This window comes from Mesocricetus auratus, unplaced genomic scaffold (genome assembly GCF_017639785.1).
Source record: "Mesocricetus auratus isolate SY011 unplaced genomic scaffold, BCM_Maur_2.0 Super-Scaffold_100676, whole genome shotgun sequence".
Taxonomy (NCBI): domain Eukaryota; kingdom Metazoa; phylum Chordata; class Mammalia; order Rodentia; family Cricetidae; genus Mesocricetus; species Mesocricetus auratus.
Window position 1 is genome coordinate 110,835,073 of NW_024429266.1, and position 17,669 is coordinate 110,852,741.

The following is a 17,669-nucleotide window of genomic DNA, read 5'->3' on the forward strand; positions in this document are numbered from 1 at the left end:
AGTCATCAAAAGTCTCATAACCAAAAAAAGCCCAGAGCCAGATGGTTTCAGTGCAGAATTTTACCAGAAATTCAAAGAAAAACTAATACCAATACTCCTCAAATTGTTCCACACAATAGAAACAGAAGGATCATACCAAACTCTTCTTACAAGGCCACAATTACCTTGGTAGCCAAACCACACAAAGACACAACTAAGATACAGAACTACAGACCAATATCCCTCATGAACACTGATGTAAAAATACTGAATAAAATACTGGCAAATTGAATCCAAGAACACATCTGAAAAATCATCGACCATGATCAAGTAGGCTTCATCCCAGGGATGCAGGGATGGTTCAACATATGAAAATCCATCAATGTAATCCACCATATAAACAATCTGAAAAAGAAAAACCACATGATCATCTCACTAGATGCTGAAAAAGCCTTTGACAAAAATCTAACACCCATTCATGATAAAGGTCTTGGAGAGATCATGGATAACAGGAACATACCTAAACATAATAAAGGCAATATACAGCAAACCAACAGCCAGCATCAAACTAAATGGAGAGAAACTCAACGTGATTCCTCTAAAATCAGGAACAAAACAAGGCTATCTATCCTCTCCACACCTCTTCAATACTGTACTTGAAGTTCTAGCCAGAGCAATAAGACAACAAAAGGAGATCAAGGGGATACAAATTGGAAAGGAAGAAGTCAATCTGTTACTATTTGCCAATGATATGATAGTTTACATAAGTGACCTGAAGATTTCTACCAGGGAACTCCTTCAACAAAGTGGCAAGATACAAGATAAACTCAATAAAATCAGTAGTCCTACTATATATAGACAATAAGGAGCTAAGAAAGAAATCAGAGAAACATCACCCTTTACAATAGCCACAAACAATATAAAATACCTTGTGGTAACTCTAACCAAACAAGTGAAAGACCTGTCTAACAAGAACTTTGAGTCCTTAAAGAAAGAAATTAAAGAAGATACCAGAAAATGGAAAGATCTCCCATTCTCTTAGATAGGTAGGATCAACATAGTAAAAATGGCAATCTTACCAAAAGCAATCTACAGATTCAACCCAATGCTATCAAAATCCCAGCACAATTCTCCACAGACCTTGAAGGAAAAATACTCAACTTTATAAGGAAAAACAAAAGACCCAAGATAGCCAAAACAACTCTGCACAATAAAGGAACTTCAGGAGGCATCACCATCCCTGACTTCAAACTGTACTATAGAACTATAGTAATGAAAACAGCTTGGTATTGGCACAAAAACAGACTGGTAGACCAATGGAATCTAATTGAAGACCATGATATTAACCCACATACCTATGAACACCTGATCTCTGACAAAGAAGCTAAAACTATACAATGGAAAAAGGAAAGTGTCTTCAATAAATGGTGCTAGCATAACTGGATGCAGACATATAGAAGATTGCAGATAGATTCATATCTATTGTCATGCACAAAATTTAAGTCAAATAGATCAAAGACCTCAACATAAATCCAGTCACACTGAACCTCTTGGAAGAGAAAGTGGGAGGGCCCTTTGAACAAATTGGCATAGGAGACTACTTCCTGAATATAACGCTAGGTGCACAGACACTGAGATTGACAATTAATAATGGGACTTTCTGAAACTGAGAAGCCTCTGTAAGGCAAGGACACAGTCAACAAGACAAAATGGCAGCCCACAGAATGGGAAAAGATCTTCACCAACCCCACATCTGACAGAGGGGTGATCTCCAAAACACACAAAAAAACTCAAGAAGCTAGCCACCAAAACACCAAATAATCCAATTAAAAAGTGGAGTACAGAACTAAATAGAAAACTCTCAATAGAGGAATCTAAAATGGCTGAAAGACACTTAAAAAAGTGCTCAATATCCATAGCCATCAGGGAAATGCAAATCAAAACAACTCTGAGATACCATCTTATACCAACCAGAATAGCTAAAATCAAAAACACGAATGACCGTTTCTGCTGGAGAGATGCCCCACAGTGGAGCAGGTCCCTAGAGCAGTACTTTTCTGGTCCAGCTTAATGAGATTTCAGAGCCAGGAAACTAAATTAGTTATCTGCATTACAAACTGAGATTTCTTCCTCATAGGAATGCAAAACAAATGTCAACATTCCAAAATGCCTATTTCCCCATCAAAAATTGCCAAGCATGCAAAGAAACACAAAATAAAAACAATAATATGAAATAAAGTCAATTATTTGAAGCTTATCAAGAGCTAACAAGTACGTCATAATTCACAGGCTAAGAGATTAGAAATGCTTTTGTATTAGTTAGGGTTTCTATTGTGATATATAACACTATGACCAAAAATAACCTGGGGAGAGAGGGGTTTATTTCAGTTTACAGTTGTAGTACATCATCTAAAGAGAAGTCAGGACAGGAACTCAAGACAGGAATGTGGAGGCAGGAGCTGATGCAGAGGACACAGAGGGATGCTGCTAACTAGCTTGCTCCTCATGACATGTTCAGCCTGCTTTCTTACACAACTCAGGACCACCTACCCAAGGGTAATACCATCCACAATGGGCACTCCCACATCAGTCATTAATCAAAAATATTCCCACAGACCAATTTAGTAGAGCATTTTCTCAATTGAGGTTCTCTCTTTTTAAATGACTCTAACTCTAGCTCAGCAGTTCTCAACTTGTGGATCTTGACCCATTTGGGGTCACCTAAGACCATCAGAAAACACGGATATGTACATTCTGATTCATAACAGTAGCAAAATTACAGTTATGAAGTAGAGACAAAAATAATTTTATAGTTTGGAGTCACTACAACATGAGGAACTGTATTAAAGAATCTCAGAATTAGGAAGGTTGAGAACCACTGCTCTAGCTTGACAAAACCATAGACAACCAGCACAGCTCTCAGAGGAGTTACAGAGACTGCTCAGTTGGTAAAGTCCCTGCTGTGCATGCACAAAAACCAGAGTTTGATCACCAGAATCCACATGAGAAAGCCTAGTATAATGCACATGCTTGTAATACCAGGGCTGGAGAGGCAGAGACAGGAAGCTCTCTGGGACTTCTGGCCAGGCAAAATAGCCAAATCAGTGAGCTATAGATTCAATAACAAACAAAAAATAAAAATAAATTGAAAATCTCAAAAAAAATCAAAGAAGTACCAAGGAAGAAATCTAGTATTAACTGCTGGCACGCAAGTGCACCCAGGGGTGAGCACACATGTGAGAACACATGCACACACACACACACACACACACACACATACTTAGAGTGCTCTCCTAACTATATTCCTTCTTTTTCCTAAAGAGTTGAGGGAAGCAGACTGAACAATGTCAATTAGCAGCATGAAGATAACAGGCCCAAGCAAAACTGAAAACCAGTGTCTGAGAACAAAAAACAGCAGTTGGGGTAAAAGACAAATCAGACCTGCAGAAGAAATGTTGAGATGAGTGAAACAGCAACAGAAACTATCCAAAACCAAATACAGAGAAAGTCAGCCTTGAGCTACAGTCAATCTGCAAATAACTGAAGTCCCTGGAAAGGGTAACCTAGAGGAGAACAGAAAAATATCTAAAGAAACTAACAACTAAAATTTCTCTAAGTTATATGAAAAGCATGAATTGCCACATCCAAGAAAGCTGATGAACCAAAGAACAAGAAAACCACATTAAAATGACACCTTAAAAGTACATTTTTTAAAAAATCACATTGACAGGAATGTTTTTACATATTATTTCTCAAAAATAAAGCAAGTGTGGCTAACAAGATGACTCAGTAACTAAGGGTACCTGCCACCAGCCTGACAAGTCAGGTTCAACCCCCAAAGCCCACATGCTGGAAAGAAGGAACCTATTTCTGCAAGTTGTTCTACAACCTCCACACCCACTCTGGCATATGTGCAGCCACACACAGGAAAAATCAACTCAAGTGAAGAAACAAAAACCCAACATCTTTGAATATTAACATATTTGAAAAGTAACTTGAGGGGCTGGAGAGATGGCTCAGTGGTTTATCACCAACAAGGTGATTAACAACTACTGGTAACTCCAGTTCTAGGAGATACACAGATATATACGCAGGCAAAACATTCATACATATAAAAATAAAAAAGCCTTAAAAAAACAATTTCAGAGAATATATACTTACCCCCTCCCATAAGAAAGACTAGTCAATGACTCTGAACACAGAAAGTTTTTAACACAGACTAAACTTTCATAAATTTTCAAATATCTTAAGATTATTTACAGTCTTTTAATAACTAACCAAGACCAACAAATAAATCCAAACAAAGTACAATACCTAATTTTGTCTTAAGGGTCTTTACATTCTCAAGTTCTTGCTCCAGTTCCATTATGTTGTATCCCACTGATGGAGACAGCCCTAGGAAAGCAGAAGTATTTGTAAATGTAGCCGTGGAAGCATTAACACTTGGGACCCACTGATGCTGGGAAGAACAGATGCTGGTGTGAGTCACACGAACGCTCACCGTTTAGAGCAGCGGTTCTCAATCCATGAGTTGAGACTCCTCTGGAGGTCAAACGACCCTTTCACAGGGGTCCTCTGACCATCAGAAAACACAGATACTTCTTCTGATTCATAGCAGTATCAAAATTACAGTTATGAAGTAGCATTGGAAATAATTTTTTGGTTGGGGGTCACCACAACATGAGGACCAATATTAAAGGGTCACGTCATTCGGAAGGTTGAAAACCACTGAAGAGCATCCAAGTTCTTGATGGCTGAAATCAGGTTTCTTAGAAAAAATGTCTTTCCTTGCTTGATCTACTATATTAATCTTTTTTATGTGCTTATTTACTGTAGCAAGAACGAGGAATCAAGACCTCCCACTCTAGCTCACTCCCCTGAGATGGCAAATATCGCCAGTGTGGCTGGTGCTTCCATGGCTTTCTTCACATTCATATTTAACTTCCGTCTTACATATGGGTTTTCTCACTCATCCAAATTCTTAGACAACTGTCAAACCAGAAACATTAGTTGACGGTTTGCTGTTGCCTGTCAATAAACATTTCCCAACAGCTGAGTATGCACACCACAATCTGGATGTGCTGCAACTTCACTCAGCATTATTTTATTTGTCAATATTCTGGTGAACATTAACATAGCCAGTTCATTTGCTTCTATTATTTCTGTGAGACAGATTTCCAAACTTCAGAATGGTGGGCCATTTGCAGTTTTAAATGCGTTTTAAAGTTTACAGTTTACAAATGTTCTTATGTATTATAATAATTCAAGTTATTGTAACAGTTTCAACTTCTACCAATAGCTTTTGAAAATTCCTATTTTCAAAATGCCTGTATCATCACTAGCACTGTATGTGGCCAACTGTTGAACTTTTGCCAAAGTGCTGGGCTACTTAAATGCACATTTTCTTAGATGCATCAGGTCACATCTCATGTTTCTCATGTCTCTACCTGTCTCTCCAGTGGTCTGTGTACAGTATCTTCCTGTTCTTTCTGCTTGACCTCTTAAATCCTGAAACATATAAATTTAAATCCCCAGATACCAACTTGTCAGGTTAGGTTTCCTCCACTGTTAAACAATTATTTTCATTATGAATGTGCATTTGGTTGCTGAGGGTCTCCCTTATTATATCTCTAAGATGGTTACATGTTTCTTATAAAAAAAATCTTACCATTTCATAATGATCATTTTCTTAAATGTCCTGCAACCTAAATTCTGTTTTGAGAACTTTAAAGTTTTCCTTCCTTTTCAGGTTTTACTTGCCTGGCATTTGTATTTGTGTGTGTGTGTGTGTGTGTGTGTGTGTGTGTTTCACTGTAATCACTCTCTAGCTAAATCTTATTTGAAGTTTAATGTCTATTAGTTAAGAATTAATTGGTAGCCAGTAGGTGATGGTGCACGCCTTTAATCTCAGTAATTGGGAGGCAGAGGTAGGCAGATCTCTGTGAGTTCAAGGCAAGCCTGGTCTACAAACTGAGTTCCAGGACAGCCAGAGCTGTTATACAGAGAAATCCTGTCTTGAAGAAAAAAAAACCACAAAACCTCAGACCCATGGGAAAATTAATGGCAAAGCCTTCCTTCCAGGTCCAAGTGCAAATGTTGTTTGTGAGTGCAGAAAATGTCCACCATAGCTTTTTCCCCCAGGACTATTTATGGCCTGAAGATTGCTACCCTACAGAGACTGTTACTACTCAGATTAACTAACCCTGCCTCCTAGTTCAGCTCTATGCAATAACCCTGCCTCCCTATTCAACTCAATATGATAAACATGCTGAGTTGCACTTGCCTTGGTTTCCCCATTAGAAAGCCCAGTCCAACCAATACAATTTCTTTCTGTGTCTGTCTTTGCTTCATTGAAACTTAGAAATAAGAAAACAGGCCAGAATGACAAGCATAAGTAAAATATAAGAGGTATAAGAATGTCAGAGTTGCCTTCAGTCAGGTCTGTCCCTGGAGCCTTGAAGAACCCAGCACAGCAAGGAGCAGTCAACCTAACCATCTAGACTCCAGAGTGAACGTTCAGGAGTGCTTCCTTCCTCGGCTGGAAATGTGAGGGGAAGGAAAACTGCAGAGCTTTGCTTCCTCGCAGAAAGGGCCAGCAGGACCGGAGCAAGATCATGTGCTGAGCAGCCCACTCTAGTTCACTCTGTCCTTCCACAGTCAGCCCATCCTATTACACTCAGCGAAGTGCACTACCTGCTTTCAGAACAACTCAAGACATCAGCTTTCCACAGTCTTAGTTTCCAGTGAGTTTTAAAAGGTTTGTCCTTATCAGAATGAAGAGTGCACCAAGCTCAGTGTCAAGCATTTGCCTGGACTCGTTTCAACACCTGCTTCTTCCTAACACCACCTCACCAAGAAGTGTTTTGATGATTCTTCATGCCTCATGGTGGCCAGGAAGCAGAAAGAGAGGAAGGAATCCCAGGCAAAATACCCTGCCAAGGACATGCCTCCAGATTCCCGAAGATAAGAACTACCTTCTAATGCAGTGTTTCTCAACCTGTGGGTCATGACCCTTTTTACATGGGTTGCCTAAGACCATCAGATAGCACAGACATTTACAGTATAATTCATAGCAGTAGCAAAATTGCACTAAATAGCAACAAAAATCATTTTATGGTTGGGGGTCACACAACATGAGGAACTGTATTAAAGGGTCTCGGCATTAGGAAGATGAGAACTGCTCTAATGCTTGCAGCATCTTGCAAACTAGCACCACCAGGCTGGAGCCTTTAGTCATGAGGCTATAGATTCAGCACTGCTTTTGAGAAGTCTGTAGCCGTTCTCAGTCTTACCCCAGAAAGGTCTGCTTGTCAGTGACACTGTAAACTGTACAGGATCTTTGTTCCCAGTATTCTTGTTGTGAATACCTGTCTGTGCAGTGTTGGAAACATGGTGAGCATTTTCAATCCCAAAATTCATACATCAGATGACAGCAATTTCTTGATCCTGACATTTTTCATATTTTCTCTCTTAGCCCTGTCAGTAAGGAATGTCTTGTTAGCTAGAGGCTGTCTCTACTAAAGGGGTTTCTAAAATTCTTACCTCATTTTTCTCATTCTGGATTATGTTCTTATTTCTAAGTTTCAAGACACCTTTTGTGAATTTGATGTCCCAGACAATAGACCTTGGATTTCTCATGAAAGTGGCCTCCTTGTCCATCTGAGGGTACGAGGAGTGTTTCTTCTTAAGTCACTCTTCCCGTACACCCCATACCCACATGCGCATGCCTGCTTGTGTTCACATGGGAGGCTTTCCCCAGCCACCAGTCTTGGTTGCTAGGTTTTAAGAATGAAGCTATGAGGAGTAAATGCTGGTTTGAACTTTAGACAAGTTTCACATATGAAAGTCCAGTGATTCCCTATTGCTAGAGCTGCAGAGGTTTCCTCCTGAGTTCCTGAGAAGAACCCTCCTGACCTTGTCAAATAAAGTTCAGTTGTTCAAGTGGAGAAGGACGGAGCCTATGTGTTTTTGTCTGTAAGCACCCCCACCCTTCTGCTAAGATGGACAAGAGGCATGTGCCTGGCACCTTGGATGGAAGCAAAGGATGTGGAGATTAAGCCACTTCATGACAGTTATTCAATGAGCCCCCTCTTTCTTAGTGCATACTACCTTACCTGGTGGTGCCACTTTGTGATTTGGGGAGATTCTAAGGAATAAATCAAGCATAGAAAACTTAGGAGTGGACTTCTTTTGTTCTGTTAAACTAGTTAATTCCAACATTTTCCTGTCTGCTAAATTCTAAATTTTTATTGTGGTTTTTCTCCTTGGAATTTTCTATCCTCTAAAGTTTATGATTCTCTGGACCTCATTGCTCTCACATGTGGAATTGCATGGACCCATCAGGATGCTTTCCACTAAATCACAAACCCAAGGTTTAGATTAGAATGTATGAGAAGAGCAAACCTCCGTGTGGTTTTCCAGCAGCTCAACAGTGACATCAAGAGACTAAACTGTGCCTCCCACAAGCTAGACTGATGTGTGATGAGTAGGGATTTTCCCTCTGGGCAGGGCAAATGTGTAGACTATTCTACCTTGCCTTTTTCTTTTCCTTCTTTCCCCAGCTACAAGGACCTTTGTTGATTCTTTCCTGAGGTCCATTGGGTACTTCAGTGCTTACCTTCTCATTGGTAGTTCTCCTATAATTATAATATCAGTATAAACAACCTTAGCCTACAGCCTGCTTTTATGTATAGAGTACTGTGTCAAGGTAAAACTCTCACCACCACATTAGCTAATCATTTCCTTATGGCTTCTCACCCTTTCCTCCAAATCCTCATTTTGCTGAAATATTATTTCAAGACTAATGCTACATTTTTCTTTCAGTGTAGAAGTTAGAATAGTGTCTGGCATAAGTTCAGTTCTCAATGCAGAGATGTGAAATGAATAGGTTTTTTTTTTTTTTGCTCTAATAAATAAGCAACATCTTGGGGAATGTGTGTGTAAAACCCTTTACAACTGTGTATGTTATTTAGTGCCCTATAGCAAGTTACAGTTGGTAAACTGATGCTGAACTATCTATTATTCTTTTTTCTGAGACAGGGTTTCTCTGTGTAGCTTTTGGAGGCTGGCCTGGAACTCGCTCTATAGACCAGGCTGGCCTGGAACTCACAGAGATCCACCTGCTTCTACCTCATGAGTGCTGGGTTTTAAGGCGTGCGCCACAACCACCACCTAGCTGAACTATCTATCTTAAATATATACTTCTACTAAAAGTAATTTTTCATGTAATATATTCTGGTAACAATTCCTACTGCCCCAACTCCTCCAAGGTCCTCTTCACATCCTACACCTTCCTTTCCCTTCTTTTTCTCTCTCTTTAGAAAACAAACAGGCAAACAAAAAAAAAAACAAATCAGAATATTTTGTTGTTTTTTCAAGCCAGGGTTTCTCTGTGAAACAGTTATGGCTGTCCTGGAACTCACTCTATAGACCAGGCTGACCTTAAACTCAGAAATCCACTTGCCTCTGCCTCCAGAGTGATGGGACTAATGGAATGAGCACCGCTGCCAGGAAGAATTTTTTTAAGAAAGAAAAAACACATACACACACAACCAAAAACCATTAAAAAATCATAAACCATAATATACAAGCAAATGAGTAAGGAAACAAAAGTCTACAAAAATACCATTGAGTTCGTTTTGTTTTGTTTTGTTTGATGGCCATCTACTGCTGAGCCTGAGGTCTAGCCTTAAGTGTGATTAATATACCCAATGAGACTCCATTGAAGACAACCAATTTTTCTATGCAAGTGATTAATCAATTGGAGATGGTTTCTTGGTTAGGAATGGGAGTTTGCATCTACTTTCTCCAACTTACATTTTTACAAGAGTAGGGCTAAATATAGCACAGCGATACTGAGGCATTGTGACCCAAAGCTATTACATCTGTACTACAAATTTCGTTTTGAGATTCTAGCAACCAAAGCAAAAAAGAAGCAATTAGGTTACAAAGTTAGTGGGCATCTCCAAAGGTAAGAGGACTTGCAGAGGACAGCACAGCACTATAAGACTGTGAATATCTTTAAATCAAAGTGCAAAATAGCTAACAGTGACATTTTACTTCCAGTAATCAGTTTGAGGCTTGGAGAATAATTGATGAATATTCTGAACTTTTAAAGAGAATGGCTACCAGGACATTGTTCCTGGTGTCAATATGAAATTAAGTGAAGAGACTAGTAGTCTACCTTGTGATATGTCTACAGAGCTCAATATAAATGTCTATAACATTGAATACATGCTTCTTCAAAGAAAAATAGCTGAAGTGACATTTTTTTTAAATTTTATTCTGTGTGTGTGTGGTTGCTTTCCTTCATGTATGTCTGTGTGCCGCGTGTGTGCAGTACCCTCTGAGGATCCCAGACTCCCCGTAGCTGGAGTTAGGGTGGTTGTAAGCTGTTGTGTGTGGCTGCTGGGAATTAAACCAGGTCCTTTGGCAAAGCAATCAATGAGTCATCTCTCTCCAACCCCCTGAAGTCACATTTCTGAAATGTGTTATTATTTCAGGTAGCCCAACTCCAGAAACACAAGAGGTAATTGGTAAGTACTATCTTTCACATAAATCAAAACCATATTCCTACTGTCCTCAGATAAGTCACCCGAAGTAACAGTTTTCCAGGGCATTCCCTTCCTTCATTACATGGTAATTAACAACCAAGCAAAAAGTAAGCTTTGTGGGATAGAACCCTTCATTATAAATGACCAAAGGCAACAATGGCTAGTATGAGGACTTATGACATACTGTAAACAAACACTCAACTATTATATAAATTTAAGCTGCATCAAAAATGAAAATATCCTAAAAACTGTATTATCATTCTTTTATTTCAAAACAAACCTAAAATGTTCAGTGTCAGCATTGTCTAGTCAATAAGTCAAATTGCAGACAAAAACCTGTTTAGACAAGTCCTGAAAAATAAAAAGGGATTCTCCAAGAAAACCACAAAGCAGCTCATTTAAGGTCAATTTCACGGTATTATTCTGTTTTTCTTCCAGCCCCGACATAAGATTTCACTACCTCAAAGGAAATTGTAAGAGTATCTATTTGCATTCCCCCCAGGTGATTGGCAGTTCAACACCAATTAGTTCAAAATTACACTGTTACTAGCATGCAATAAAAACAACACCTTTCATCTTCCTTACACAGGTAAGAATACCTTCAGAGCCAATAACTTTGATCAAATGAGTATTTTTGATCCTGCCCCACCCATGTCTTTGGATTCAGGAAAACTAATAGCTGAAGGCATTCTTCCCAGCTTTATTCTTAAGCTGAAGAACTGGTGTGGTACAGAAAATATTTTGCTCCCAAGATAACAGAATTTCCCAAACTCCCTCATTTCTTCAGTAACTGAACTGCCCTTATACTTTTTCCAATATATAAAGGGTCTCAATATATAAGTTAGCTTCAGATGTTCAAGAGCAGATATTATTTAATTTAAAATATACAGTGTACTTTTAAAGAAATACACATTTCAACTTAGGCATATACATAATTCAAATAGCTTGATGAAATAAAATTATTTCCACAAAAAATTGTACCTTAAATAATTCAGCCTCCTGTTAGTATTTTTTGTAAACAGCAATATCCAGCATAAACAGATTATATTCATTTTTTAATTTAACAAACAAACAAAAAGGGGTAAATTAGAAATTCTGATCCAAGTAACTATAAAATTTTAATTGCTTACAACTTTAAATTTGACCACCAATTCCATCTCCAAGAATGGGAGATTTTTCAAGTTCTGATATTATTTCAAGTAACTTGGGAGAGAAGCGATCATTCAAGCCCAAGGCTCCTAATGGTTCACAGAGCACAAGGACTGTCCCAAGAGACACCACACCATGTTCCACAAACCCAATGAATGAAGCATCTGGAAGCTGAAGCCTCATGTCCAAGTATCCAGTGGATCTGTTTTTGTGTACTAACACTGAGGCTGGCTGTGAATCACAGACACACACATACAAGCTCCGTTTCTATGCCCACTCTATTTGCAGTGTTCATACTTATTAACAGTATAGTTTCTATTGGCTTGGGGGCACCAGACTATTACTATGAACCTGGTGTTATAAGACTTCTGATACCTAGTACAACTGTGGGCATGAAAATATACTTTCACTATTAGTAACTACAAGCAAGGGCAAAAATATTAAAACAACCAGCTTTAGGAATATTATAGAATGCTAGGTACAGTCAAAATAATGGTTTGATTCTTTTCTATTTCAGATACAAACACTGTAGATCTTGAACTAAACAAGATGTTAAGAACCACCCCCTACCCTTCATATTTGATGCTACTGTTAGTAACATTACTATTCACATAGACTGCAATTGAAAGGGAGCTGACACATGTTGAATTCACATTCCATTGTTTAAAATGTGAATTTTATAATACAACGTCTCTTATAGATCCCATAGACTATGACACATATACCACACCACAGGGAAAAACCTGACAGAAGGCTCTATGAAAAAGCAGCTATAGATATATTCCAAGTCACTATCTTCGCAAAACCCTGAAACTCAAGCTTCTAAATAGCAAGAATCAAATACTGACAATGACACAGAGACTAGCTGAGAGGTTACCAAGGTCCAGGAAGAGGCTGCACAGGTATGTCTTGTTATTTTCAGTCCCTTTATTTTTCAGTGTACGGAGGTATTAAAACCTAGAAAAAGCTTCTACCTCTTCTGTGCTCTAAGAATAAAGAGTTAATGTAAGTTTCGATGAGAAAGGCTTTTTCAAAAAAGATTAGAATCAAGAGACTGGAGACAGCTCAGAGGTAGAGTGCTTGCCTAGCATGCATAAGGAAGGCACAGTGCTCAATCTCCAGTACTGAAAAAAAAAACAGAATCAAGCAAGCAAGAAATTGCTACCAAAAAAATATATACAAATTTTTATCATGAAGATGAAAATAGTACCTGACATAACTGAATTATAGTTCAAAGACCATAATATTTTAAAATAAATCACCTTAAAAGAACTGTGAAGGTTTTGAACTCAAACAACAAAAATAATTTCTATTCATTATGGAACTTCTAAAGTTACCCAGTACACCCATGGGCTATACACACACAAAAGCTAATTATTTCAATTAATGCTGCTGCATTACTTAAACATTTAAGTATGTTAATGATATATGTATCCTCTTAACACTGGGAAAAAATTATAAAAGATTTTCTACCCAATTACTGTAATGGACTCTCTGTCAGGCTCCTCTGCAGGAGTCCTGGAAGCAAACACTTCTGACTGCTCAGATTTTGTAGGCACAACATCAGGGAAAGCGCCTCATTTCCACCTACCCAAACTCAGCCGTTTACTGTGGCCCAGTGTGTCTCCCTTCCTAAACCTGTCCCCTGGAATTATGTTTTCTGTTCTCTCACTGAATTTCACTTCCCCAACCTGCCGTCTTAATGCTCTGCCTTGTGTTTTGGTCTTGTTTTGTTTTGTTATCTACCCAATGATTCAAGCAACACCCATGAGATACATATATTCTACACACCCAGCCAGAACCTTGCACAACAGTGGCGAACACTTACAAAGTTCTCTGCTCTGAGAGGCTCTGTTCAATGTGGAGAGGCAAGAATGTCAGAGAGTTAAAGGACTGTGGAGAAATAAAGGAAGCAGTGTGCAGTGGAGGTGGACTTGAGGATGTATGACTTGATGCTTGCTGTGCTCATGAAAAATATGGCAAGTCCTGCAAGAAGAGCTTTTGAAATCAAGACCTAGGACAGAGAAGGAAAGTCACTTCTGTATCACAATTGCATGTCTTGTCAGACCAGTTGTTATAATGTAGCTCCCAAGGTTCACAGCTGGGTAAGATCAATGGTTTCTTTTCTTTTCAGTAGCTTGCATAGCACCTTCCTGCACTATGAAAGCTAGCTAGTAGGGAGGAAATTTCCAGGCCTGAACCAGCTTGATCCCTGGACGTCTATAGTATCTTCAGCAATTGGACCTTACATTCATGTTCAGAGGGTAACCAAAAGCACTGGCAACAGACTGTAATGTTTAGGGCTCTATGGGGCTTCACCAGCCAACAACTCCAAAGAGATAACCCAACCTGACACTGGGTTTTTTTGTTAGCCTGTGGTATTTAGTAGGAGAATTGTAGGAGAATTGTTGCCCAATACAGGATAGCTCCATTTGACTTTTTAATATACAGATATATATGTATCACGTTTTCTCTTATTTGTGCATGTTAGCTTTGATCTTTAACATTCATAAATGAGAGAAAATGTGATGTTTGTCTTTCTGAACCTGTGTTACCTCACTCAGAATGACTGTTTTCAGCTCCACCTATTTATCTGTGAATGTCATAATTCATTTTTCTTAGCAACTAAACAGCATTCCATTGTGTAAAGGTATCATATTTTCATTAGCCATTTATCAGTTGATGGACATATAGGCAGTTTCTATTTCCTGGCTATTGTGAACAGAACATCAGTGAACACTAATAAGTATTCTATAGTAATATATAGAGTCTTCTGGATACGTGTTCAAGGGAGGTATAGCTGGATCATGTGACAGATCTACTTCCATCTTTTTGAGGAATGTTCACACTGATTTATCTGCAACAATTTGCATTCCCCCAGTAGAGAATATGTATTCCTCTGTCCCTGAATCTTTGCCAGCACTTGTCTTCATTATCAACTGTGGTCTTTACATAGTACAATAACTCTTAATACTTAACTCCTCTAAGACTTTGTGCCTTTGAGTATCATCTCTTCTTTTTCCCACTCCTCCTTTTCCGGCCTCTGGTAGCCCCTCTGAAACATCAGCATCTAGTCTGCAAGCTGGGTCTCACACTATGTCAGTTATCATGGAGGACCTATAGTTTCTAGTTAGCATCACAGGGCAGACAGAGGCAGATGCAGAACTCAAAGGGATGTAGTCTGTCTCCTAGACCAGGCACCATGCATAGTGTTCCATCAGGGGGCCAGACACAGGACTGGGGAAGGGTTGGTATAACAGATCCTGGAACGCATGATCTCTGTCCTCACTGGGCTTTTCTGGGCTGGTCCTGTCCTCCTACAGAACTTTTGTAAAGATAATGTAAAAACAATCTTTTAAAAAATGTATTGGTGTCTCCATACAGATGGAAATGAGCAAACTTGGAGAAACGGCAGAATGGTAGCAACTAAGTCCCTGGGTCAGTGAATAAAGACAGGTGCTGGCATCTGAGCAAAGTGCACCTGAGCCAGAACACAGCCATGACAGCCAAGAGAAGAGGCTGCACAGTGAGGGGATGGGCACTGACAAGTTTGGAGGAAGAAAGCAGCAGGTAAAATGTCATGTTTGCTTCTAGTTCCTCAAGGAATGGGAAACAAGGTCAGCAGCTGAGGTAGTGAGGAACACCTGAGAAAATAAAAGTCACCCAGCTATCATGAGTAAGGCAACAATGAGCACGGCAAAGCAAGTGTCTGTGGAGGAGGTGTCAAGTCCTTTGGGCAGATGTCAAGGAGTAGAAGATCTGGGTCATACAGTGTAGTAATTGGAATGTAACTGGCCCCCATAAGCTCATAGGGAGTGGCACTATTCAGAGGTGTGGCTTTGTTGGGGTAGGTATGGTCTTACTGAAGGAAGTGTGTCACTGAAAAGGCAGGCTTTGAGGTTTCATATATGCTCAAGCCATACCCAGTGTCTCAGACCACTTCCTATTGCCTGTGGATCAAGATAGAAAATTCTCCAGCACCATGTCTGCCTGCATACCAACATACTCCCAGTTGCCATGGTCTCCACCATGATGATAATGGACTAAACCTCTAAAACTGTAAGCCACGACCTCAATTAAATGTTTTCCTTCATAAGAGTTTACATGGTCATGGTGATTCTTCACAGCAATAGAAACACTAACTAAGACATACAGTACATATATTTTTAGCTTTTTGAGAATTCTCTAAAATGTTTTCCATACTGACTGCACAGATTTGCAATCTTACCAACAGTGACTGAGGGTTCCCTTTCTACCACGTTGCATCCAGCATTTGTTGTCAATTGTTTTGTTGATCTTTGTAATTCTGACTGGGGTAAGAAAAAAATCTCAGTTGTTTTAATTTGCATTTCCCTGATTGCTAGGGACTATGAATACTTTTCTGAGTATTTCTAAATCCATTTTTTTCTTCCTTTGAGAACTCTGTTCATGTCCCAGGCCCACTTTTTTGTACAGGTAGTTCATTTTTAATCTCTGGCTTTTGAGGGTTTTTTTTAATATGTATTCTGGATAGTAATCCTTTGTCAGATGTATAGTTGACAAAGTTTCTCTCCTGCTCTATAGGCTTCCTCTTCACCTGGTTGACTGTTTCTTTAAGTGTGCAGCAGCTTTTTAGTTTTATGAGGTCACATTTGTCAATCATTAGCCTTAATTATTCAGCAAATGGAATCCTATTCAGGAAGTCCTTTCCTACACCTATATCATGTAATGCACTGCCTATGTTTTCTTCCAGCAGTTTCAGTGTTTCTGGTTCACCTTTAGTTCTTCACTCCATCTGGAGTTAGCTTTTGTGCAAGGTGACAGACACAGGTCTTCTTTCAGGTAGACATCCAGTTTTCTCAGCACCATTTATTGAAGCTGCTTCCTTTTCTCCAGCTTATCTATTTGACATCTTTGTCAAATACTAAATAGCTACAGTTATGTGTACTCACTTTTAGGCCTCAGATTTTGCTCCATAGGTGTTATGTCTATTTCTGTGTCAGTACCATATTGTTTGTACTAATAAGGCTCTGTAATTGATCTTAAGATCTGGAATGGTGTGAGGAGTGGTGGCGCACGCCTTTAATCCCAACACTTGGGAGGCAGAGGCAGTTGGTTCCCTGTGAGTTTGAGGTCAGTCTCATCTACAAAGAGAGTTCCAGGACAGCCAGGGCTGTTACACAGAGAAACCCTGCCTCATAAAAACAAACAAGCAAAAAATCTGGAATGGTGATCTCCCAACATTGTCCTTTTTTTCTTAGGATTGTTTTGGCTATTCCAGGTATTTTGCATATGAATTTTAAGATAGTTATTTCTATTTCTGTGAAAAATGAGATAGCAATTTTGATTGGGATTGCAGAGGCAGGATCTCTGTGAGTTCAAGACCAGCCTGGTCTACAAGAGCTAGTTCCAGGATGGCCTCCAAAGCCACAGAGAAACCCTGTCTGGAAAAACCAAATAATAATAATAATAATAATAAATGTTTTTTAAATGGCCCCCACAGGTTCACCAGGGGAAAGGATAACATGTAGGGAGGACACAACAGAACCGCACAATGTGCCCCACCCCCAGAGAGAAGGCAAACTGTAGGAAGACAGTCACCACACAGGGTGATGGGAGAGCAGAAAGAGCAGGGGTGAGAACGCAGGAGTCACAAGTAGATTAACCTTCAGATAAAAGCAGCACACACAAAAGTTACAGGGGCTAGGGAAAGAGGAAACTCAATCAGAAATAAGACAGTGATGCAGGGTAGAAGTCCAGATACTTTCATCTGTCACAGAGAGTGAGGGCTAAGTACACTCTTTGCCTTGAGTCTCTAGGCAGCATTAAGGAAACTGCATGCAGAATAGAATGGAATTCTGTCAGGATCACAGGGAATGCAGAAGCTGAACCTCTACTCCTGCTCATTAAGAGGGGGCATCAGACAGTGGCTGCCTTAAACACATATGTAGAATTCTGTGTATCCCTCTTACTCTCTATGTGCGTGGGTACTAAAGCCTTATTCATTTT

At 39.4% G+C, this 17,669-nt stretch overlaps 1 protein-coding gene across 13 annotated transcripts in view; it reads right to left on the reverse strand.

Annotated features, from left to right (window-relative positions):
- The window catches only part of Lmbr1 (limb development membrane protein 1), a 115,960-nt gene that overhangs the window by 29,607 nt on the left and 68,684 nt on the right, over nucleotides 1-17,669 (reverse strand). For all 13 annotated transcript variants that reach the window (XM_040738662.1, XM_040738652.1, XM_040738650.1 and 10 more), the window contains one exon: nucleotides 4,294-4,374. In XM_040738662.1, the coding sequence (XP_040594596.1) occupies nucleotides 4,294-4,374 (81 nt within the window). The remainder of the gene's footprint in view (nucleotides 1-4,293; nucleotides 4,375-17,669) is intronic.